At 44.0% G+C, this 26,323-nt stretch overlaps 1 protein-coding gene across 6 annotated transcripts in view; it reads left to right on the top strand.

Moving 5' to 3' along the window:
- Positions 1 to 26,323, top strand: part of COL12A1 (collagen type XII alpha 1 chain) — a 433,058-nt gene that overhangs the window by 310,843 nt on the left and 95,892 nt on the right. For all 6 annotated transcript variants that reach the window (XM_078648068.1, XM_078648070.1, XM_078648071.1 and 3 more), the window contains 5 exons: positions 9,117 to 9,260; positions 10,179 to 10,343; positions 15,053 to 15,091; positions 15,186 to 15,324; positions 20,887 to 21,029. In XM_078648068.1, the coding sequence (XP_078504194.1) occupies positions 9,117 to 9,260; positions 10,179 to 10,343; positions 15,053 to 15,091; positions 15,186 to 15,324; positions 20,887 to 21,029 (630 nt within the window). The remainder of the gene's footprint in view (positions 1 to 9,116; positions 9,261 to 10,178; positions 10,344 to 15,052; positions 15,092 to 15,185; positions 15,325 to 20,886; positions 21,030 to 26,323) is intronic.

Genomic DNA, 26,323 nt, shown 5'->3' with positions numbered 1-26,323 from the left:
GGCCGTGAAGCACTTGCCTGAATGGGTGGCATACTAATCTGTGTAGGATGTGTGGCTGGAAGAGAATGGTTCTTGTTCTGATCCAATGTGGATCTTTATTGTTTCCATGTCATTCATTCTTCATGACCACCAAGGTTCAGTTATTGTGATAGAGGATGTAGTGCTGTGTAGACTCATTTTTTTTGTGTTTAAAAAAAAAAAAAAAATGGTATTAGTTTTATACATGAAGGGTACAGTTCACTGTCAAACATCTTCGACATACATCAGCCTTTCTCATAATCCTACCCGATCTATTATTAGGTGTCCTCCGGCAACACTCAAGCTATACCTGTCCGACCATAATACCCTTCTCGGTACCGTGAACCCTGATACTTCCCAAAATAGTCTCCATCCTTAATGTCCCTTCCCCTCCCCCTCCCCCTCCCCCACCAGTGTGTGTTACTACAGGCAAACTGCTAGGTTCGGTGTAAGATGGTGTTACCATTTAAAGTGATCTGTATTATCCTTGTGAGGTTATTTCTCCCTGCTCAACCCCCTCTGCTTGTTCTCCCTCTGTACAATGGTCAGCTAGGGACTGTACTAATGCCTCCCATGCGTGCGCGGCTTCCAGTGCTTTTTCGTTGTTTGACCTTCGCGCTTGTTGATATCTAATGGTGCTCTCACTTTGTGCCCACTTCTGGAACTCAGCTCTCCATCTCCCGCTACTAGGATCCTCCTTGGATTTCCAGTGCCTTGTGATTTCTCTCTTAGCTAGTATTAAGCCCATATCAATGAATTTGCTCGTCACCTTAGTCTTAGGTGTATGCGGAAACCAGTGCAGTATGCAATTTGCAATGTCCTAATTTAGTTGTCTATCTGTGACCCCTTCCAATACGTCCCCTACGTCTTCCCAGTATACTTCCAGCGTAGAAGATCCCCATAGCATATGTTCCAACTCTACCCCTTCGTTTGCATACCGAGGGCATGCTGCATTCTCTACCTGAAAATATTTATTGATCTTACCCGGGGTTAGGTATGCTCTATGTAATATAAAGAAATGCAGTAGCTGCAACCTTGCATTCCTCTTGCTTTTCCATGCCCTGCGTACTATTTGTCCCCATGCTGCCTCCGGTATATGTTTTCTGATGCCCGCTTCCCATTTCGACCTCAGTGTGTCCAGTGGTGCCAGCCCTTCATTTAGCATTCTGGAGTATAAGCAGGTCACGCCTTAAAGGTCCAGCGCAGCATGCTTTAAAACCCGCCTCCCGGCAGGTCATACCTCTCCTGTAATGCTTGATGAGGCAGTAACTCTCCGTTCTCATATAGGTCCCCAAGTACCTGGATCCCTGACTGTTCCCAATCCAATAACGGCATCCAGTCCCCCCCATGGGGTAGTGCTGTGACCATCCCCAGCGGGATTTCAGGTGCATAAGGATGTAGCACCCCCGCCCTACGCTGAGATCGGTTCCAGCACAGTCGTAACGTCTTCTCCTCCAGGGTCAGATCTCTAAGATCTAGCTTATGTTGCATAACGATGAAGGACAGCACGTGCCGTGGGATCTCCCTGCCTCTTAAGGTTTCAGGACCCCTAAATTCTTTCACTATTGCCTGTGTCAATACTTGTAATTGAGCTGCTAGATAGTATAACTCAAAATCAGAGACTGCCAACCCGCCCTCTGCCTTTGGCCGTATCAGTGTCACCTGTGCCACTCTCCTCCTACCGGAGCCCCATAAAAATCCTGGGAGTGTCCTGAAGTAGTATAACAATCTAGGCAGTGCTATCATTTTCAATAATGCTATCCGACCCATCACAGATAGCGGCAGACTGGCCCAAAAAGTCATACTTCCTTTCAATGCTCTCACACATCTTCCTACGTTTCCTTCTAACAAATCGCTGGTACCATGATATATATGTACCCCCAAATATTGCAAGCAGGTCGGCTCCCAGCACACTTCTTTAGATAAGTTAAGTGGCATTTCCCCAGCTTTCATTGGGAACAGACATCTCTTCGACCAGTTTACCCCCAACCCCGAGACACCACCAAACACTGACAGCAAGTCCGTCGCTCCCTCCAGAGCATCACCCGCGTCTTCCAAGAACATTAACAGGTCGTCTGCATATAATGATATATATTGCTGGTTCCCCCTGTAGTCCAGGCCTTTATGTTCCCATTCTTGCCTTGGCTGCCAACGGTTCTATAGCTAAAGCGAACAATAATGGGGAAAGTGAACATCCCTGTCTCGTTCCACGGGCTTCCCGATATTGAGGCGATATCAATGCCCCCACCTTTAATCTGGCCACCGCGGAAGTATATAACAACCTTGTCCAGGCCACAAATTCCTCTCCTACTCCAAAGCGTCCTAGGGTCTTGTATAGATATAACCACTCCAAGCTATCAAATGCCTTTTCTATGTCCACTGATAGCACCATGGGTTGCATCCCATCCAACTGAACTGCTTCCATTAACCTCAGCAGTCAACGCACATTAGTCGCCGTGTTCCTTGTCGGAATAAACCCGGCCTGATCTTCATGAATCAAGTTAGACATATGTTGCAACCAGCGGGTCGCCTGAATCCTGCTCAATATTTTGTAATCAGTGGTCAGCATTGACAGCGGTCGATAGGAAGCGGGGTCCTTCCCTTCCCTTCCTGGTTTCAATAACGGTATCACTAGTGCCTCTCTCATTGAACCAGGAAGTCTACCTAGGTCTTTCGCCTCCTGATATATCTCTAACAACCGCGGAGCTAGTAGGTCCACATATTGCCAATAGAACTGCACCGGCAGCCCATCCACTCCCGGCGTTTTGCCACGTGACATATGCTTGATGGCAGTCCTAATTTCTTCCAACGTTATGTCACAACCTAGGTATTGTGCCTGCTCCTCTTCTAATTGCGGGAGGAGCAACTCTCCAAGAAGGCATCAATGTCAGAATCATCTACCACCAATGAGCTTCTGTACAATGCCTCATAGTACAATGAAAACCGGGTCAGTATCGCACTTTGGGTAAATACCTCCCTGTTATCTCCGTCCTCTAACGCTAAAATCGACGAACCCCTCATTACGGGGTTTGCCAGCCAGGCCAAGAGAGTCCCCGCTTTGTCTCCCTCTGTGTGCACTTTCGCGAGGTAGGCTTTGTGATCGAAACATCGTAATCTTTCTATTTCTTCTGCTGCCGCTTCCTTGGCTTTGATTATTTCTGCCTGTCTTTCAGGATGCCATGGTCCCGCAAGTTCGGCCGTTCTCAATTTACTCTCAGCTCTGTCCACATTCTGCAACAGAACTTTCCTCACTCCTACGTGCTTGCTAATGCAAACCCCTCTAATTACCTTCTTAAATGCATCCCACTCCATTGCTCTGGTGGAAGCCGTGCCGGCATTTTCATTGAAATAATGCGTTATTCCGTCTCTCACTTCCCTCTGGAAGACCGGGTCATTCAATGTTTCAGGGCGTAGGCACCAAGTGAGGATAGCAGAGTTTGTCGCCATCCAGTGCATCTTGAACATCAGGGGGTTGTGATCAGACAGTGTCCTGGTGAGATATTCAGAATGCACTATGGAAGGTGCTAACTGTGTTGAGCACAGCACCGCATCTAATCGGACATGTAGGTCATGCATCCCAGAGAAATAAGAGTAGTCCCGGTCATGTGGGTGATGTCGGCGCCTTATGTCTACCAGACCCCATCTAGTTTGCCATTCCCGCCTCTGCCCAGCTAATCTAATCACCGGGGAGCCCGCCAGAGGGGGGTGCGACCTGTCCAATGAGACATCTACGATGGAGTTACAGCATGCCAGACAAACCTTCGAAGAAGGTGGCCTGCTCAACATTTGGTGCATATACGCTACAGAGTGCTATGTCCCTACCGCACAACCTTCCCTCCACTGCTACAAATCTACCTCAGGATCAATAGTCTGTTTCGTCACCTGAAAAGGCACCCCAGCTCTTATCCAAATCAATGCTCCCCGTGCAAATGCATAGTGGGTAGTGCAAAATATCTGTCCCCTCCACCTCCGTTGCAGAGCGAGCCCCTCCGCCTTGGTGAGGTGTGTTTCCTGGAGCAGTGCAATATGTATCCCTCTCCTAATGTCCTCATTGTAGATCGCCCCTCCGTACACACACTGGTAACCCCCTAACCCAACTGGTTCCCCAACTACCCCTGATTACCACCCTCCCAAGAACATGACCTAGAACCAAATTGCTAGTCCCCATCCAAACCATTGCAACAATCATCACACAGCTAAGCCCGGCAGCAGGTACTGCCAGCATGCCTTAAGGGCAATGAGGGGTGCTCAGTGCCAACGGGTGCTGCGCAGTCTATGAATGTACTCCTTCCTCGAAACCCAAAGGAACTCGACTTACCTCCTCCCCCCTACCAACCTATTAGTGGGCCAATGGGCCCCAGGCAAGCACCCTGACTCATTGTGGCATTAAGCGGGAATGAGGAGAACCCCCCCCCCAACCCAACAGCAAACACCATGTCTCTCTCATAGCGACTGTGTCCTCTTCGTCCTCCCGCGTCTGCAGCTTCTTCAAGCAACCCATCCAAAGTACCGGCCCTTATTCATCCAGCATCCCGTCTGCTGTTGCTGGCATGATCGATGGCAACTTTATACTGTCCCCATCTGAAGCTTCAGCTTCTGAACTATCTTTGCACTTTTCAGATTCCGAATTTCCTTGGGAGTGTATCATCTTGTCACCCGTTAAGGCAGACATTGCGGCCAAAGCTTCCTGCCGTTCCAATTCAGTTTGTGAAAGTGGTGGCTTCCGCAGGTCTCGTTTCCTACGCCGAAGCTGCTGTGATTCGCGTGGTGGTAGGCCCTCCGAGATACCTCGGGACCCTCGGTTCCCACCGCCCTTCCCAGCTCTGTAGGATTCTAGCCATGTCCATGCTTCTTCCGGGGTTTCATGAAAGCAGGTTCTGCCATGCAAGGCAATTCTTAGTTTAGCTGGAAAGAGCAAGGAGTATTGAATACCTTCCGTTCTCATTCCTTTTTGACTGCCAGAAAGGAGGAGTGACACCGCTGGGTCTCAAAGGTGTAGTTCGGGAACAGGTTAACCTTGCTATTACCCACATGAAAGGGGCCATCAGTGCGTGCCTTTTGAAGGAGCAGGTCTCTGTCTCGAAAGTTCAGCAGGCGCGCCACCACTGGCCGAGGGGGCGCCCCTGTTGTGGGGGTTTTCCCGGCACTCTGTGCGCCCGTTCTAGTGTATAGAAGGAGGACATCCCTTCTGGAGCTACCACTGTCTTCAACCAGTCCTCTAGGTAGCGTACCATGTCCGGCCCTTCTGCCTTTTCCGGCAGGCCCACCACGCGGATGTTGTTCCATTGGTTTCTCCCTTCAGCATCCTCAGCGTGCTTCTCCAGCCCGGTCAGTCTGTCCAGAGCCTGCGTCATCGTTGCTTGCAGTGCTTTGTGTGCAGGTTCTACTTCCCTGATCCCCCCTTCCACTTGTTTCACTCTATCCACCAATTCAGAGTGGTCTGCCCTGAGGAGGCCAAGGCCTGTTGCAACTTGTGCAATATCCTGCTGCAGCGCAGCTTGGGAGTTCGCAATTGCTGCTAAGATTTTGTCCAATTGCTGCTGCAGTCCCGGGTCGTGAAGTGCCTCTTGCGCATTCTGTTCACCCTAGCTTGGATGTTCAGTATCCGAGAGTTGCGCTCCCTCTTTCTTCCCCCTAGGTTTCCCCATTTCGAGGTTCTCCAGTGTCCTCACTTGTCTGCCAGTGGTCCCAGCAGGTCACCGCATCCCAGCCCGAGCGCGGCCTTGCTCGCAGTTCGCTATCGAATTTGCAGGTGTTCCCGCTCGCTCAGTCTGCCCACGGTGGATTGAAGCCACTTTTGCGTCCAGGGATTGCTTCCGTGTAATCCCCAACTCATTCTTTATCAGGTGCCTAGATGCGTGAAAGCTGCTGTTCATCGCTCAGTTCCGTACTTGTCTCCATAAAGATCATGTTTCAGGACAGCGTCTGTCTGTTTCCGGTAGTGATATCGACCTGTGTATGTAGCAGGCATGGCCTATGGGATGGGTTCTGTCCAGCGCACAGCGCTCGGATCCGCTGTAGATCAGGAATGGGGTCCCATCGGCGCCGCTTCGCTCCCTGGAGCCTTGTAGGTACGTTGCCCTAGGAACCTTGTCCCCTTCAATTCTCAGGGATTCTGGATGCAGGTGGAGTTAGTACAGGCTTCTGCTCTATGATTGCGTGCCCGGCGGGGGTCCACCCTCAGCTGCCTATTCATGCCCTCCACCCTGCCCCAGTTTGCGGGCCGCAGTGCCTCCGACGTCCCGCCTCCGCGGTCTCGGAGCACGCCACCCCCCACTCACCAGTGCAGAGCTGGGCGCCACGGCTCCACTCTCTTCCTGGCCGCCACTGCTCGTCGGTGTTGTTATTCCCAAGCTACGCCGCTTGGTCCATGCCAGTCCAAGGTCCTCCTCTCTCTCAGGCACATTCGCCGCTCTTTCCCATTGCAGGTCTTATACTATGACGACCTTTCCAGCTCTGAACTGCTCCCCCTGCATTCCTCGGTGTTGTCGCTCCGGGTGTATTCATCAAGCAATCATCCGCCAGTTCTGAGCACCCGGGAGGGCCAGGCGGCCACCGTGCCAGCCAGCCGACGTCAGCACCGACAAGGATTTTTGCCACTCATGCTGCGCTCGAGTCTACCGCAGATTGGGAGGGCCATACCGGCGCTATTCCGGTCTCTGTTGCCTTGTAGTGGCAGTGCTCCAGAGTCTATGTTCCCCTCAGCACTCAGTCATGGGCGGAGCAGGTTGAGTGAGTACTGGCTCAGTCTCTGTGGCCGCCTCCCCGGCCGGGGACAGCTCTCCGTTGCCTTCAGACGCTCCCCTCCCTGCCCCGGCTCACAGGCCACAGCGCCTCCGGAGTTCCGGACCTGCCTCCGTGGCCCTCAGTCCCAGAGCGTGCCACACCCCACTCACCAGTGCAGATCTGGGTGTCGCCACTCCGCTCTCCCTCTGGTCGTCACCGCTCATCGCTACTGCTACGCACCAGTTACTCAGCTTGGCCCAGATCAATATATTATTCTCTGCTCATTCGCAGTCACCGCCCTCCTCCGCTGCCAGTCGCGGGCCCAGACAGCTTCTTCCGGTCCGATCCGCTCTACTCGCACTCCCTAATGTCGTTGTTCTGAGGCTCGCTCGCCCGGGGGGCCTGTAGAGGTCCTGGTCACCCGGGGATGCCAGGCAGTCACCTCCTCAGTTAGTAGATGATAGCGCCGTCCGCGGCGATCTCCGGCCACTTGTTGTTTTCCATCACCGCCATTTTGCGGGCGCTCCCCTCTGATATCTCGGGCCAATTTACCACCCGTATTTACTGTATTCCAGTGCCGCCCAGCACCAGACGTGCTCCCCTGCAGGACCACTCCTGTCCCACGTCTTGCAGAATCAGGCCCGCATCGGCTTCCAAGCCACGCCCCCGTGCTTTGTAGACTCATGAATGAATGAAGAAGTGTGAGGGATAGATGTGCTCTTTATGGCTAGTAGTATACTGGCAACCTTGATCGTCCCTGCAGGTCCTTTTTCTGTGTTCTTGTATGTTACAGTCCACATTGACGATTTTTGCTTAATATTGTACATCGTGATGTCTTATGAGCCAAAGCAGGTATGGGTGGGAAGGAAGAGGGTCAGAAATATGCCAACATAGACTACATTAAATGATGTAAAGGAACAGTCATAGTATATGGATATCTGGGACCCTCCAGGGTAGACTTTCTTAACACCTTCGACGCTCATGACGAGCTGAGCTCGTCATGAGCCAAGGCGCTCCGGTGCTCATGACGAGCTCAGCTCGTCATGGCCCGTGGAACGCTCAGGTGCGGGGAAAATTCCCCCGCTGTGCTGAGCGTTCCACGGGAGCCAATGCACCTGCACTGGAGCGCCGTAGCTCATGACGAGCTCAGCTCGTCATGAGCATGGGGGCGCTGTGCGCGCCCCCCTCCCCCCAGCACAGCGGGGGAATAACCCCCGCAGCGAAGGGGTTAAAGTTCTTCCGTGGCCATTAATGAGTAGCAGATCGCTTCAGGGAGTCTTTTCATCCTTCCCCTTATAGTTACATTGACTGATAAGGGTATTGGATTACAAATGAGGCCTGTAATAGCTTTACTCATATTTGGTATAGTAGAGCCATATGGTAAAGAGCACTGTTATGCAGCCTGTATTGATTTACTATTGACAGCAGGACCGTTGATAGTTGGAATATTAATCTGGGAAAGAACATGATATGAATCTAGAAGCAATTGGTCTTACATCTAGATGAGTGGCAGACATTTTCCTTGGGTACTGAACTGTCCTGTGTGGCTGGCAGTAGGATGCTTTTGGTTGCATTCACATCTAGTGGATTTGACGCAGTCGCAGGTTTGTAGTTTTGACATCTGGTGAGTGAGACTAAGTCTCAGATTAGAGTCTTCTTCCTGGTGAACTAACTGAGTAGAACATGGAGAAGGTTATTCTATTCCACTCTATCAAGTGGCTGATACACAAATGTTCTCCAGTCATGAGAGAGTCCACAATTGAAATGTGGTCGGTACACCCTAGTACTTCATGTGGTAGTAAAGAAAGGGGTCCACCCAGTGGCAGAATACTTTCTCCATGAATGCCAGATTCTTCAAAACACATATATCTTGAATTGGGTAGAGAGTTGAATTAAGGATGTAGTGTACCACCATTAAAGGAGTGTACTACCATTAAACACCACAGACAAGCCCAGATGAATAAGTTTAATGGTTTGTTGGATGTGGTGAGAGGTGATAAATTGATACAATATAACAAAAATGTCCTTTTTCTTTTGCATACTGATTGCCGTGTTTTTCAAAGTGGGTGACATATTTTGACCAAGTCTCACAGAGGACTAGAAGGATCCCTATCGGGAACCCTGGTAGTCGTAATTCATATGGAGTGAATTCCTACTCAATCGTAATGTCAATTTATAAACTATTCACTAGCAACCTTGATTAACCTTATATTTATGTTGATTTAGATCTTCATATATATGTGTAAGACAGTGGATTTGTACTTAATTGATTCACTGTTTCCTATACAATTTTTCACCTTGAATATTATATTTATAACATAAAAGGCACCCGTGAAATTACATATTTAAAATATTTGGCAATTCGTTTACAGGCAAGGCTCTGGCCTTCATCAGTGAAAAGGTCCTGACAGCAGAGAATGGAATGAGAAGGTCAGTGCCCAAAGTCCTGGTGGTGGTGACAGATGGGCGCTCCCAGGATGAAGTAAAGAAGTCTGCTCAAGTCATACAGCACTCAGGTGAGGAATGAATAACCAGGTAGTATATTTGTAAATTATCTGCTTTGTGAGACAGCAAGTTACTCTTTCAATTGGTTGATTTGTAAAGGTGGTGCAATTTGACAAAGATATATTTATCATTTGAATGTAGTAATGTGATATAATACGGAGAAACAAATATGGAGTTTGCATGATGTGGTATTTGGCATTGGGATTTGATAGAGTGCTTTGCCCTGTGCACATTCTGGTGAAAACTGTAGTTTAGAAAGCGATCGCCGATGAATCTTCAGTTTCGACTGAGGCCGACATCAAAATTCAATACATTTCTATAATGAAGCACATGTGGCACCATGTAGGTTTAGTAAAGGACTAGCTAAGTAATACATTCAAATCATCATTATTATTTGCAATCAATAATCAATACATGAATTCAGTAGTCAATGTATAGTTCAATGCAAATCAAAGTTGTAAAAGCAAAGACAAGCTAGTATAGGATTGTCTCAAAAAGGAAAGTTAACAAAATCAGTTCCCCCACAAAGAGAGCATCCTACTTCGCTAAATCAGGGTAAGGTTCAGCTAGGAAGTCAGGAAAAAGAGTTCTCCCATAAAGACATCTGCCACAAAGTAAGAGAAAAGGGAATCTACCTAAGAAGATTCTACTGGCAAGTGGAAAAAGACATCTGAAAATGTGTATTTATTTCATTAGTGTAAATCATATGTTTTTTACATTCCACTACACCTATACATGATTCCCATATGAAGAACCAATCGCTGTAACTTCATTATTTTCTCAAGCTAATACACAATAAACTCACTCTAAACGTCCTTTGGAGTACTAGTTATCTAATAATGTCCTGAGAAAGAGGTGGACTGAGGGGAGGAGCAGTAACATAGGGAAATGTGCATCTTTGTAATGCCAAATGTTCTCTCGTTCAATAGGTTTCAGTGTCTTTGTGGTTGGTGTTGCCGATGTCGACTACAATGAATTGAGGAACATTGGCAGCAAGCCCAGTGAACGCCATGTATTTATCGTTGATGACTTTGATGCATTTGAAAAGATTCAGGATAATCTCATAACGTTTGTTTGTGAGACAGCCACATCAAGTAAGTAGCACTAGTACTGGGTGTTTGGAAAAGGACTCAGTGTAATGGAATGAGATTGGCTGATAGCCCATTCTTTAATAAAGAAACGACAACAGAGGTAGGGAAGCCATAATATCAGCTGTTTTTCAACCATGCCACTTCCGTAATGAGTATGTGAAACATATTTATTTATTTTCTAAAACATAGAACTGTTTAGTCTGCCTGGTGGTTCTATAGAACATGCCATAGAGAAACATGGCCTGCACCTCAAGAATGACCAAGGCGTGCTTCTGCAACAGTGCCCCATGGCATAGCAGGCATTTGCATGTGTTTTGCACCCTGAAGTACTTCCGTATTACAGAATTTGATGCAAATGCTTGAAAAGCCCCTCCTATAATTCCCATTGCTTATACTCGCAAAATGTATACTCAAAAAATATATCCGTGGAAGAAGTGATATACACAATATATATATATATATATATATATATATATATATATATATATATATATATATATATATATCTATATATATATATAAATAAATATATATCACAAATTCACCAAAAAGAGGGAGCACGTACTTGAGGATCCAGATAATGGCTGATTTACTGCGTTTGGTCACTCCGGACCCGGCATGAAAACACTGAGACGTGTTTCGGCTGCACACAGCATTTCTCAATCAGTGAATCACCTTGTTACAAGCAGCTTTTAAAAGGACCCCTCTAGTTATAAAGATAGAAATAGTACTGACCCTGATTAGTCAAACATTTGAAAGAAGGACTGAAAACACATTCTCATTTCAAACGTGCGCGCAGTGCCTGTAGGAAACTGTGAAAACATTTATGTAAATAGGACAAATATATATATCTGATCCTGTGGTCCGTCTCCTCTCTCGCTGGTGTTGCTGTGTTGCTTGCCGGAGGTGCTGTGGAGCTATTCTGTGAATATATATATATATATATATATATGTATATATATATATATATATATATATATATATATATATATATATATATATATGCAATTGGTATTATGTTCGAGGCACATTATGTAAAATTGAATGCAATAGTGCTCTTGCAGTGCTATATACTTCATGATGAAGTGTTCCCCCACAGTAACGGTTTCTAGGCAAAAAAGATAATCCTGTATGGGCCTGGATTATGTGCTATCCGAGAAACATATCTAAAACAGCCTTCCTTTCTTAGGGTGCAAATACTACTGAGCACTACATGGGTGATTTACAATCGCTATGCCTTCAGGGTGCCCCTGAGCCATGGTGTGGGTGGGCATGCCGTAAGTGACATGCAAGGTGAACCAGGTACAAAGCCATACACCACCTCCAACGGTGTGTACTTTATATCTCTTCGTTAGCACGCGCAATCCCCAGAATCCACAATGGAGGTGTGTCATTTCCAAAACCACACTCCCTGTTGTGAAAGACCACAGGCTCTTTCTGAAGGTAGCGGAGGTGTATTTCTCCTTTACTATTAGAGACAGGAGACAGAAATTGCCTTTGGACCAGTGTGTATTGAAAACAGAGCATCAGGCTTTAAAAATACATTTTTGTGCATCTGGACATCGAGATCTTTACTCCGTTTGGCTGAGGTGTGCCTCAGCATGCACTTTTTAAGTTATCATTTAGCTACATTTCCTGAATAGTCCAAATACTGGAGATCTGCATTAACATGAGGTCTGGAAACTAACTGACAGTGAGAGTGGTAAAGAAACTTGTAATGCCTCACATATTGTAGGATAACTCTAGAAGTACCAATAGCTCTGTCCAGTGAGATATGTGGATTAGGTATTGATTTGCAAATATGGTTTTAATATTCATAATCCAGATGTATGAGTCTGAAAATACTACAGGCTGACAGACTGCAGCCATCTTTGCTCATGTAAATCAAACAAAATTAAAAGTACAAATTGATATTTTATATAGAAATGAGTAGCAACACTAAACATGACATTTTAGAATATGGCAATTTTTTGCCTAAAATGTATAAATCTGACAAGGTTTTGAATATTGGTGTCATTTTTTATAATATCAGATTGTGCATTTTTTAACGAATTTAGCTCTTCAAGGAAAATGCGGAACATGTTATTAATGAGCTAGAATAATCCCGGGTGGACTAAACATTGCTCCGTGTGAGCGAAAATATTCATAGATCTCTACTCTTATCATTAATAAAAAATTCAAATACATTTTAGATTTAGATATCTAAAAGGGGACTGCATGAAATAAAATTTAGTTGAAAAATATTGCAAATGTTTTAATGTTGGTGAAAGATACTTATATCTAGTATAAATAATCAATCAAAAGCTTCTTTATTCAGCAAGAAGACCCGCTATAGAAGCAGTTTAAAATACATACAGAGAAGATAAAAATTGAACATCAACGGCATCCAGCATGTTTCGTATTGAAAATGAGTAAAAGCATGGTATACATAATAAATGGTCTGAAAAGGTACATGAGGTTAGTCAAAATGCATAGTGCTTCTTGAACGTACGGCTGCCTTAAGAAACAAACTTACACAACAACAGCTTTCATTGCCAGTTAATTCTTGTGAACACCTAAAAGCTTGTTGGCATTTACAATAATTTCTGAATCTTAAAAAAGGTGCTAAATACATTCTCATAAATAATTGTTAATACCCGCAGAAGAAAGTAAAGTGAACCATAGCTTGCTTTGATACATTGTTGCACGGGCAAACTCGTGAGCTCAGGTTGTACTGCAAACCTCGCTGAAACCAAAGGGAGTATTTCAAGGTTCCTGCTCTAAATCGAAATAAAACGAGTGCACCCAACTCCCATTAGTATTCACCAGGTAATTAGTTGGCACAGCACCAAAGTCAGCAAGTATGCAATACCCAATACTGGGTTTCTGTGATTCCTTATGAAATCTGATACCTTGCAATTTTTCTAACAACAGGGCCCGTGCTTTCTCTCTTATATCTAGTAATGTAAACAACTGGGGTATCAGTAAGAGACTAACAAGGAATAAATATTTTTTACGAATTCCATTAATATTTCCAGTCAGTGCATGTTGCAATCCACACCCTCAAAACACATGATCAAAACATGACCTTCAATGTGCACAGCTGTTTAATACAGAGGACAGGCATTGCTTTATGGAAATACTATGACAGAGTATCAATTGAAGTACCTTCAGTCAATGTAAGATTTGATGTCGCACAGCTGCATCTCCATATTGAAGATGCAAATGATGAACAGTGGTGAACAGCAATAGATAGACCTATCCACTTATTTTGCCCCTACCCTTCCAAATACAGCACACACCTATCATTGCCATATTTTGCCTTCTCCTACTTACCTCTTTTCCTTCCTGGGTTACCAGAAGGAAAAGGAGTCTTCTGTGGTTGTGATTCTCCTTCATTCATGCAATATGTTTATGTTTGCCTCTTCCATAACTTTCATATAATTGTTGTTGTTTTTACATGGGATAGTGGTAAGCTGTAATGGCTTTTTATCTTTAATTTGATCCTCCAGAATTGGGATTTGATACTGGGTCAATATGTGTCAGTTTCTCATTCTGAATAATTGATTTGCTTATGTTAAGCCTTAACTGCACAAGAATATCACAGATTATGTAGGTGTAAATGAACATTACTAAGCTAAGTTTCATCATATATTCCATGTGACTCGAATTTATTGGTGATCTTTATTGTTTTGCAGAATAATGGGGAGCGAACAATTGCAAGGGCAATCTCCCCAAACCATTAGTGTCACCCTCAAATGGCAGTCGAATTCTATCTCCTGTCACAGCTACTCTTTGTACTGTATTCACCCGGACTCCGGCTTACAAGGTCCCTGAAGTTGCTTGAGATTGTGCTATTTCTACCCTAGCACATGTTTATACTCATATCATATCAGTCAGACTCTTTTAAAATCAACATAATGATCAGTGGTAGACACTTGGGGCCATATTTACTATGCATTTGTTTTGTCCTTGCCTCACAATAGTCTACACAATGCAATGCAATTGCTGAAGTGACATTTATAAAGCCATGCAACTCGAGATTTGTATGACTTTGTGTCACTTTTCAGCCATAGAATAATGCAATGCAGCACCTTGCACTGCCTTGGGTTACCCTTCATTGGCTAGGCATTATGTAGGCATCCCCTGCATCCACCCACGCATTGTGATGCAAACCCTGGTTGACTAAAGTCAGTAAACTTGGGTTTGCACCAAAATGTTGTGCCTACCCGAGAGAGGCTTAACGAGAAAAATATCTTTATTTCTTTTTGTTACTTCCTCTTGGCGTGTCTGCTGCATTCTGCAGCACACATGCAAAGAGGAATAGTCCTCTAAGAATTGTTTTTGTGGAGTAAGGTGCTACTTACTACATACACACAATCCTGACCACAGCAGAGGCACCCTAGCACCATGGCGCAAGCGTGCCTGAATTGGCACCAAGCAGTCACAAGTGTGCCAGCACAAGGTGAAAGCAGAAGTACGCCATACCTTAGTAGATATGGTACATTTCTACTCTCTTCCTTTCAGGCAGCACAATGTAGCAAGATCCCTTGGTGTGCTGCGCTGTTTGAAACAATAGTAAATCTGTCTCTCAGTGTCGGCATTGGGGATTCCGGGAACGGAGCTCCAAGCCAACTTGGCAGACAGAAAGTCACAATAGAGCTAGGCCGCTGATGAATGCGTCTCTCACACCACCGCAAAATCTAATCTGCTGCTTGTCCGTTATATTTCAGCGTGCCCACTCATCTACCTAGACGGATTCACTTCGCCAGGTAAGAACCAATAAGCTTCCAGAAAAACACCAACATTGTTATTAGTTGGCTTTTTCTGTTTTTCTACTGCATCTAACCACATGATTTTTTTAAGGTTTCCGAATGCTGGAAGCTTACAATCTCACAGAGAAGACTTTTGCATCTGTACCAGGTGTGGCGATGGAACCAGGATCGTTCAACAGCTTTGTAGCATACACTCTGCATAAAGACGCCTTAATCACGCAGCCTACATCGTAAGTGTGAGGGTGAAGGGAGTTGGGGGCCTCACAGCTATTGATGACGTGCTGAAAGTGTACCAATCATTCACAAAGCTGTCACTGCTGTTCAGCACTACCGAGTGTAATTACATTTTGATTAGTGCTCATAATACCACTCTGTAATCTGCAACATATGGTTCGAAATAGTTTCCAGATATAGTTAATTGTAAACATTTCAAATGCACCATAACTTTTCCCTAATCTTGGCACACACAGCACGGATTATGTTATGGTTTACAGACTACTCTTAGTTGTTGCAATTTGAGATACAGTTTCAATTGGTGGGATAAAAATAAAATCTGTTTTTCTTTACCGGGTTTATCAACTTTCCTATCTTTCAGTTGAGTGTTTTATCTATGCTATAATGAGCAGAGCAGGGTATAACAGTAAAAATGTTTAAAGTCTGTAAAAATTAACTACCTTGTTCTGGATGAAATACAAATTAGCTAATGACTGTGTTAATACGGCAATGCTTAATTGAAAACCAGTCGCTCAACTCTACTCAAATGATGCATTCATGCAGTATACTGCGTGTCACTAAAATTACATTTGACTAAAATCAGGTTGCAAATTACAGATTACAGTTGGACAAAAATACATTCTTAGAGACAATTTAGTGAGCTCAGTAGGTCATGTTAAAAGAAGTTTGCCCTCATCCTCGGCAGGACCTCCCATCACCTTGGGACCACCAGTCTTACTCAGGTTCACATACCACCCTTGTTACTAGGCGTGATGTGGTCTAGACAGGAGTTCAGTGGAATTGCATTCCACATCTCTGGTTCTGTGCCATACTCCAAGGTGCTATACAATTAACCCCTAAAATTCTGCAGCAATGACCAGCTCCCCAAACCACTTAACCAGGACTCCAGCCTTCAGAGTGTTGCAGGATGTGTGCTAGATGCGGTACCATTTGTTGGCCCCCTTCCTGGTAGGCCGATGTGCAACATGTGCTACCTGGGCAGCAACAGTTGTTCGCGTTCATCGTGTAGGAGAGAGAGTGAGAATTCCCGATGGTTTGGTGACTGCCAACGCCAAGTGTGCATTAATTGCTTAGGTAACGCCGCCTTTGAGGTCGGGAATGGGAAAAGGCTACCCTTATTAATCTGGACGGGCTCCCCCAGAAAGAGGGAGTTACCTTTCACGGACATTAGTGGATTTCTATTGTGTAGGAGAGACTGTGTCTGCTGCCCGATCTTTCCATTAATGTATGTAACCCTGTCCTGAAGAGGCCAAAGAAGATAAGGCTGAAACGTGGTCACGTCGACACTCATGTGGAGGAATCTTGCAAACATTTTTTTCGAATGTTTAAGAATAGTTGTGTGCTACATTAGAGTTAGGCTTATCCAGTGAATAGCCATTCAGTGTTGCACTGGTTAGATTTCCTCAGAGTGGTTCCCTTAGAAATACAGGGGGGGGGGGGCACTTGTAGGTCTAATTTGTATAGGGTTATTGTTATGTATTATAGTGTTTATTATTTCTTTGTAATGTATAAATAATTGTGATTTGTGTTTTCTATTCCACTGCTGATAGGCACTAGTGCCTTTTGTTTATGTAAGATTGTGATATACTCACGATGAACAACGGTCATTTAGAGAGAGTTATTAAATGTACTCTACTGCCAAAGTATCCTGTATTATTTCCTTTGATACCAATTTTGTTTGTATAACAGTACGTCCTTTACCCAGGTATTAGAGGGTTATTTGGGTATTTCCCTGTTGTTTTGCATTGAGTTACTCAGTGGCCTTCTAGTAGTTCTCTGATGAAGTTCTCCTCCCCCCAAGGGTACATAAAGTGATGTACTCCTACAGGAGTTTAATGTAAGGGTGGGCAGAGCTCGTGAAGTTTCACTCTGCGATATTCCTCGGAGTTGCCAAAAAAAATCCACTAAATTCTGCATAGTCAGGTGCCCGATCGGAGTATGGCTCGGCCACCCCAACTGTTATGAGATTTTCACTTGTGCCACGCAGTGTTTTGCAAAAAGAGAAACAGCAAGCTGCGTGCACTGAGCAGGCATGTGCACCACCAATAACATAGTGGAGCACGGCACAGATACGTGAGCCCAACAGCAATAAACACACATCAAACACCCTTTTGGTGCATGTTCCACAAAGTGTAGCTCAGAGCATGATATTTCGCTTCAAGTTGATGGATAACTTTTACCAAAGCAGATTGCTAATTTATAGAAGTGGCCAGAGATTCCCTTCCCGATACCTCCCTACCCTTCCCTCACCTAAACCACAATCAGATCGATACCAAACCTGGCTGGCTCAGCCACACTCCTCCTGGAACATGGCAGGGCGATGGATGTAGGCAGCTGGGGCCTAATTTCTGCCTTCTCTCTGCCTCATTGTCAGGTTGCTCTGTCTCTCTCCCGGTTAGTTTCTCCTGTTTTTTTGTAAAGCACCCTGATTCCTTCGGGCCATGTCCACACTATAAAAATTTCAAAAAGAAATCTTCCTTCCTCAGCATCCTCGCTCCACTTCCCTGCTGTCTCCGCGTCCCTCGGCTGCTGCGACTGTGCATTCAGCAGCTCTCTCTTCTCTTCCTCTGCCCTCGGCGCTGAAGTCCATCCTCAATTTCTCCTGCCAGGGCTTTTCCCTACCTCGGGGATTAGTCTTTCATTTAGGTTTATGGGCATTTCCAGATAGTCCATCTTTGACATCTATGGCCAGTAAACAGCACAAAGCCACGCTTACTGAGTCACTAATGTGCTCATGATGGCCATTTTATTCATTCTTCAAAGGCACCTTACCTGAACAAAAACAGTATGAGGCAACCAGACCTGTTATCTTATGTTTAAGTGGATCATGCCAGCAAACTGTGCTCCACTGAAGTTAAAGTAGTTTTTGCCGAACTCCATGTTCCAAGCAGAGTTCAGAGTGGCAAAACTCTGTGAACTCTTCTGAAGGAGCTGAGTTTACTGCCCAGCCCTAGTTTAATTCCTCAAGCCCTGGTTTCCAGGACAGTGTAATGCTGTTACACCTTCCTGTCTCCTACCTCTTAGAGTGTGCGCGATAAGTCACAGTACCACGAGGCTCCTTTTGCGAAGGGCTGATTAAATGGCCTTCTTCCTCTTCTCCTGCAACGAGCATACGTTGCTCTAACCGGCCAGCTGAGACTCTTATTTCTTGAGGTCACCATCATTGCTTTTCACTCAGGGCTAACTGCCTCCCTACTGACTCTCCATTGGGATTGTTTTCCCCATGGTTGAATCCCTTTTATTTACTACCTGATATTGGGTGCTCACAAGCCCCATCCTGATGATGACCTTAGATCAACAGTAGACTTTTACTGACTCCTATTCTATTGCATAAAATTAACATAAGGAGTCATAGGTCTTTTGTTTTTTATATGTTGCACTTTTTCCATTACTCACTTATCATTGCACACCTCTTTACTAAAACATGACGACTGGCTCTTTGCTATACCCCTAAAAAAGCTTGAAATTCTTGAAAAATATGTAATGAATAAATTAATTGCAATACAGTATCGTTTATCTGCCAATTTGTGCTTGCCATGGTGGACCGATAATTGTTTTGTCTTTTAATTAATTAAGATTATCTGTTTCTCAATTGAGACTAAATACTTTAGTGTACCATTGTTTCGTGCAATACACAGCTTGCATACCTGCCATACAGACCACAATCTGCACACCAAATGCAATGCTGACAGGATCAGCCTTGCTGTAACTGAGGACTTTACAAATTACATAAATGATTGTCACTTATGACATATTACTTCGTCGTTAACATTATGAAAGTCACAACTAACTAGTGGACTTGCAGTAATTTTATTGTTTTAGCCTACAGTTTCTTTTTCAATATGTGGTTATGTGATTTTGAAGCAACAAGCAGAGCCACTAGAATTATGCCAACACTGAAGATAAAATTAGAAGGACGTTTTAATTACATTGGGGGCTCGAATTGGGCCAGTCTTGAACAGAACTTCACTAAAGGTTAGCCAGGGTATTGCAGACAGCCCAATCTGAATTTTAAACAGGTGCACAGCTTGATCTCCATTGTGTGCTCCTGTGCACATGCACTGACTGGGCCAGTGCACTGATCATGGTACAGCCTCAGATGCCATCAACAATGAAATTCCACATTGTCCTAAGACCTGGGAATGGTAACATGCCCTGACACAACAGTTTCCCAGTAATACCTTTCCACAGCACTTTATGTACTAGGACGAGTCGAAGGAGGGTAAACCAAATGCTAGCAGCAAATAGCAACTTCCCAAACCGGAGCAATCGAATGTCAGTGAAGGAGTTGGATGGATTTTTATAATTAATTTCGCATTGAGATGTTTAACTGGTCAACTTACTTCATCTAATGTGTAAAGACCTATGTCTTCCCCTGTCAATGGAAGACCCAAAGAAATGTGGCAAATCTGCAGTCTTGTGTTGCAGAGTTCCACAATTTAAATCCAGCTGTAGCCATGGCTGCAACTCAGTGTACAGCAAATAGTAATGTGTCTGTAAGACTGATTTTGTGTTTAGTAGGCATCATAGCTATAATTATTGCAGAGTAGGTTATTAAGAAAATCTTACATATTGCACAGGAATATTGTTCACTCTCTTGTACCCAATAATTTAACTCACTGATTTCCTCACAATATGTCTCTCTTACTCTTTATCTCTCAGTGGTGTTTCTGCTACGTGGCATCATGCATGTGTTAGTACAGTCAGCATTGGTGTAATTTATTGATTAGCAGAAATCTGCACTGCAGTAAATTCATCTCAAAATATCACCAGTATGAAGGGAGAAATTAGTGAAATTGGGAAGTGTACAAGTGATGATGTTAGCCTGTAGAAAGGGGCTGTGCCAGTTCCTAATTCACTAAGCTCCTTTCAGCTTGCAAGAACACCCGCATTTTTGTGTCCCTAAAAAAGATTAATTTCGTCTTGAATAAGAGTGGATGAAACAATTCACTGACGAGCAGGTAGAGTAGAATCCACCTTCTGATTTTGCTTAGGAAAACAAAATCTTCAGCATTTGCTCCTCAGCTCCATGCTTGAATACAGAAAAAGAAGAATGCATTTCATTGTGTCATTGCTTAAACACTTATCAGGCTATTCTGAGCCACTGTGCTACCTTTTCTATCTATTGAAAACTCTCCAAGGTAAACACTTATCAGGCTATCCCTAGCCGCTATGCTACCGTTCATATCTATTGAAAACTCTCCATGGTGGTCTCAGCATCTTGAGGTGTGTCCCCAGTCTCTCATGGACTAAGGATCAACCTAGGACATATAGGATTTCAAGTTACACTAACGTGCCAAAGTCCATTCACATTCCACAACTTACACTAATGCCAGTTTTTCCCCTTGCCCCATACAATCTTATTCTCGTAAACTATGCTGCATCTATAGCTCAGGATCCTCTTTAGATAAGAGATGTGGGAGGGAGAAATTATATTTGATCCACATTCCTAACAATCTTGTATAATTCTGGGTTGAAAGACCCAAATTAATTACTATAATATAATATATTGTAGGATTCTGTGTTTAAATAACCATATTAATTATTATTTTTAACAGGGAACTTCATCCAGAAGGAATGCCTCCTCAATACACTATCATTTTGTTATTCCGACTACTTCCTGAAACTGGAAATGAGCCATTTGCAATCTGGCAAATTACAGATAGAGGAAACAGGCCGCAAGTTGGAGTGTCCCTTGATGGTGAGAGGATTTTGTACATTGAATTAGTTTGCTTTTCATGAACGCATTAGCTTTAGTAAGTTGCACAATGCACTTCTAATGATCTATCTATCTATCTATCTATCTATCTATCTATCTATCTATCTATCTATCTATCTATCTATCTATCTATCTATCTATCTATCTATCTATCTATCTATCTATCTATCTATCTATCTATATATGTGTGTGTGTGTGTATGTGTGTGTGTGTGTGTGTGTGTGTGTGTGTCTGTGCGGGTGTAATGTGTGTGTGTACACACATACATGTATATATTGAATGTGTTGATGGGGAGTTACACGCTGAAGATAACCCCTGCTCATCCCCTTGGTATCTTGGCAGAGCAGTCAGGCTTATCCCAGAGGCAATGTGTAAAGCGTTTACACAGCCCACACACCAGTGACACACTAGGCACACCACAAAAGATACTCCACACAAGGTTATATAAAAAAATCACTTTGTATTATATTTAAAACACGTTAGACCACAATCACATGTATCATAATTAGTTTGCCAAGTAGGCAAGTGTATTAGGCATCACATAGATCATAAATCACTTTGCCACCAGGCAATGGTCATAATGCCATGTTTAGTACATTGAAGCAAGTACTTATGAGTTGCACCTGTCATGAAAATGTCACCACTGTATGTAATATATGGGTCCTGGCAGAGTAATCCTTATTCTGTCAATACACTGTTGTGAGCACGCACATATCCTTAACCAAGGCACCAATGCAGCCCTTAGGAGGGGGGAAAACTCCTAGATCCACATTAAAATCCATAGGATATGATTAATTGAAAGTGGCTCTTTAACTGCACACCCACATATGCATTAATTCAATTTCAATTTCAAAGTGCTTTATTCGAGTTATTACTCATGAAAGCATGGTACACACAAATATTTAACAGTAAATTAAATTTGTCTGTCAAACAAATTGACGCAGCACTGTTAGATATACATATAATACATTCAATTAATTTTTTTTTTCCATTACAACAATTAATAAATGGTTAAAAAAGGAATTAATACAATTGATAAAAAGTTTTTTCAAGATATGGAACGCCGATAATCTAAGAACGGGAATACAAATACGAGAAGTCAAATATTACAAACAGAGAATAGTTTAACTAACTAGCAGTCTCTGGCTTAAAAAGTAATATCAAATTCATGGGGACCAGTTTTTCAGACAGAGAATAGTTATTTAACTAGCAGTCTCTGTCTGATCACCCACGCCCAGCCGAGATATTTTGCTGTAGCTATCAAAATCCAAGGGACTGGGCTCGTACATATAATTCGCATAGCTACAGAACTACATGTTGTCCCAAGGTTCCTGCACATAGGTGCTAACCAGACACGTCTTGGCACGTCGTATACCTTACAAGAAAACAGAAAAGGGCCCAATGACTCCTTCCCTATCCCACAAGCTGGGCAGATGTTACTTCCACCTGAGCCCCATTTAGCAGTCAATGTTCTTATAGGGAGTGCACCAGCTCTCAGTTGAAATAAGAGCTTCCTGTCACCTGGCTTTGAGATAATATCCCAATATGATTCCAAGGCTGGATACATTTTAGCCTCAAGGAAGTACATAGACATGGACCCAGAGCTAGAAGTGTTTAAGATTTTGTTAGCAACATTTTCCCAAAAAATGTTTTTTAAGACAAGCTTGGAGGGAAATGATGCGCCAGCAGGGTCCAGCCATAGAGAACTCAACCCAAGCTCACATAACATAGCTTTCAGAGAATTAAGCCAGCTTATTTTGTGGAAGCCATCAGCCTTGATGACATCCACAAAACCCGTGGCATAATGTGAGAGCTCGGGAGTAGTCCAAAGTCTGCGCCAGTACAGAATCGGGCGTAATCTGGCTAAATCCTTGATTTGTTTTCTGCCAAGATCGTATCGAAGAGGTAACAATGGAGTGCTTTTAGGTGTACCAGTGAGTGCCCGTAGAAATTTGTTTTCTGAGGCTTGCAAAGATTTAAGGTTTTCAAAGCCCCACATTTCTGCGCCGTATAGTGCAGACCCAATAGCCTTTGCTTCATAAACCACTAGGGCGGGTTTAACAGGTTTAGTTAGAGACCTCCTGTGCTCTGAATTAATGGCGCCCGCTATTTGCCTATGCCGCAATATAGCAGTATTTAAGTGCTGGCTCCACCTGTTGTTATCAGCGATTTGGATACCCAAATATGTAAATGAGTTGACTAACTCTAAAGGCCGGCCGCTCATCATAATTTTGGACTTGAAGCTGCGATGCGGCTTAAAAATCATAAGTTTAGTTTTAGTGCTATTCACCTCAAGTCCATGTTCCCCACAAAAATTCTCAAAAATCAACAGAGCACGCTGTAGGCCACTAGGGGTTTTTGATAAAATTAGCGTGTCATCCGCAAACATTAGTATGGGGATTTTAAGGCCTGAAAGAGAAGGAGCATCAACTGGCGCAGGTGCCAATCGAGAAACGACACCATTTATAAACAATGTAAACAGAGTAGGAGCCATTGAGCACCCTTGTCTGACGCCTCGTTCAACACGGAAATCAGCTGTGACCATCCCGTGGCCGCCCCACTGGATTTTAGCAAAGTTAGACTCGTGGAGGCGCAGTATCATTGTTAATAATTCATCTGGTACCCCCAGGCTATGCAAAACATGCCACAGTTTGACCCGTGGAACCAGGTCGAAGGCGGCCCGCAAATCGACGAATGCCGCATACAGGCTGCCCCCCCCTAGGACCACGGTCTTCCACTGTAGCAATTGGAAACGGAACACTTGGTCAATCGTACTGGTTGCCCTTCTAAAACCTGCTTGGAAGGGAGATAAGATGTTATAATCTTCTGCCCATTCGTGAAGCCTATTGACCACCACACGACCCACAACTTTTTGCACGGTGTCAATAAGGCTAATAGGCCTGTAGTTGCAGGGCTGAGCACGATCCCCCTTTTTATACACGGGGATTATCACTGCACCTCTCCATGAATCAGGGACATCAGCTCCCTGAGCAATAGAATTAATAAGCAAGTAAATATATTTGCACCAGCGTTCCCTGTCATTTAAAAATATGTCAGTGGGTACTCCATCTAAACCAGGAGCCCGCCCTCGTTTTACTGCACAAATAGCGGACATACAGCCTGATTCATCAAGCTAAATTGCACTCGCAAAGGGCAAGATTCTCAGAATCTTGCCTTTTGCGAGTGCAATTTTTGCATTTGGGATTCATCATCCCAAATGCAAAAATCGCTATTTAAGAATTCGCATATTTGCGAGGAATTGGATTTAAGGAATCTCTAATAGAGATTCCTTAAATGCAATTCATCAACCAAATAGAAATAGCGAAATCGCAATATTTGGTCTCAATTTACCACCTGGTCTGACTTGGTGGTAAATTGCGTAAATAGTGTAAAAAGCACTTTAGTGCATTTTTTTCTTTTGCATGTTACACACACACATGTCCTTTGGACATGTGTGTGCGCAACACCTGTTCAAATGTGCATTTTAGGGGTGCTACAGGGTGTCCTTTGGACACCCCTGGCACCCTTAAAATCGCTATCTGATTTGCGAGTAGCAAATTGCTACTCGCAAATGAGGGATACTCCCCATTCATTCCTATGGGCCTTTTTGCCCATAGGAATGAATGGGGAGTTATTCCTTTTTTTGCGAGTAGCAAATTGCTACTCGCAAATAGAGAACATGTAGGAATCGCTATTTATTTAGCAATTCCTACATGAATACCGTTTTGCGAGTCCTCAATAGCGAATCGCTATGATTCGCTATTAGGGGCTCGCAAAACGCCCCCTTGATGAATCAGGCTGATAATCTCTTTGTGAGTAAAAGGACAATCTTCAGAAAACTTCATGGTGAAACTATCATCATCTGTGGCCAGGGTGTTAAGAGTATATTGTGAGTATATTGTGAGCTAAAGAATTTTACCCATGCCTCTTGTGAGACATTGTTGTTTGGGGACTCGTCAGCTCTCTCAGAACCCCATTTTACAATGTTCCAGAATACTCTGGAATCCTTCCTATCGCAGGCCTTTTTCAATTTGCACCAATGTTGCTCATCCCACTCCCTCTTGGCTTTTACAATGCATACTTTATAGTCCTTTCTGGCAAGGCAAATAGATACACAGTCTCTCTTCTTAATTGCTTGTCCAAGGGCGAGTCTTGCCTTCCTACAGTCAGCGTTATACCATCTTGCATCTTTACGAACCAGAGCCCCCTTTCGCTTATTAGGTTTTAAAAAGTGCACCCTGATCTTGGCAAAGAGGGTATCGTGAATTTTAACCACGTCCCCCAAGCCAGAAGAAGAGGCACTAATCAGTTCCATAGCTAAGATTGCTTGGTCAGTTTCGCTGTTGATAGTATCTATAGCCTGTTGATTATTAACTACAGAATCCCATCTTAGTCTGCGCATATTATTCTCAGGGATGATGAGCGGTGGAACGAAGTCATTCATACATGTAGAATTTATCTCTGCAGACCACCATTTATGAGTCACACATAAGGGGTTGTGGTCACTCTCTGGTCTCCCGGTCACCACCATGTCACAGAGGGTTGGCCACAAGGACAAACTACAGATCACATAATCAATTCTACTTTTGTGCCTCCCGTTATCAAAAGTTACTGAGCCATCTTTATCCCTCGCTGTTCTACCGTTCATGGCTCTCAGGCCTTTTTCAAGACACATTGCATTAATAGCTATTATGTCCTCAGTCCAGCGAGACACTAGTTTCAATTGTAACTCAGGGATACCCCAAAGAGAGTCCTCTTCAACTCCAGTGGAGGCCTCTCCTGCAACCAAAGGCTCAAACGTCCGGTTAAGGTCACCTGCTATAACAATGTTGTTCTCATGGGAGTGATCATCGAGGATGCTATCCAAGGCTGATAGTACTTCAGATCGGCCACCTTTAGCACTCCTAACATATATGTTATAGATATCAAGTGACCAAAGAGTGTCAGTAGTTATTCTAATCAACTGTATATCGTTATGGTTAATGGCTATGCTTTTAACTGAGAGGTTTAGCGACTGTCGAATCCAGATGGTAAGCCCCCCATAGGTCTACCTTTCGGACCCTTTACGGCTGGCACAGAGAAATTAAAGTATCCTAATATAAAGACAGGTTCACATGCCCAAGTCTCCTGGAATATACAAATATCAAATTGGGTGATAAAACCAAGCCAATCCCCACAGTCGAGTTTAGAGGTCAATCCAGCTAAGTTCCAGGAAATTAGGTTAGCAACCCCAGACACACGTCCCTCTAATGCACCAGGAGGAGGATTCATTGTAC

Source organism: Lissotriton helveticus, chromosome 6 (genome assembly GCF_964261635.1).
Source record: "Lissotriton helveticus chromosome 6, aLisHel1.1, whole genome shotgun sequence".
Lineage (NCBI taxonomy): Eukaryota > Metazoa > Chordata > Amphibia > Caudata > Salamandridae > Lissotriton > Lissotriton helveticus.
Note: the sequence above shows the minus strand (reverse complement) of the source record. Positions and strands in the feature narration are given on the sequence as shown.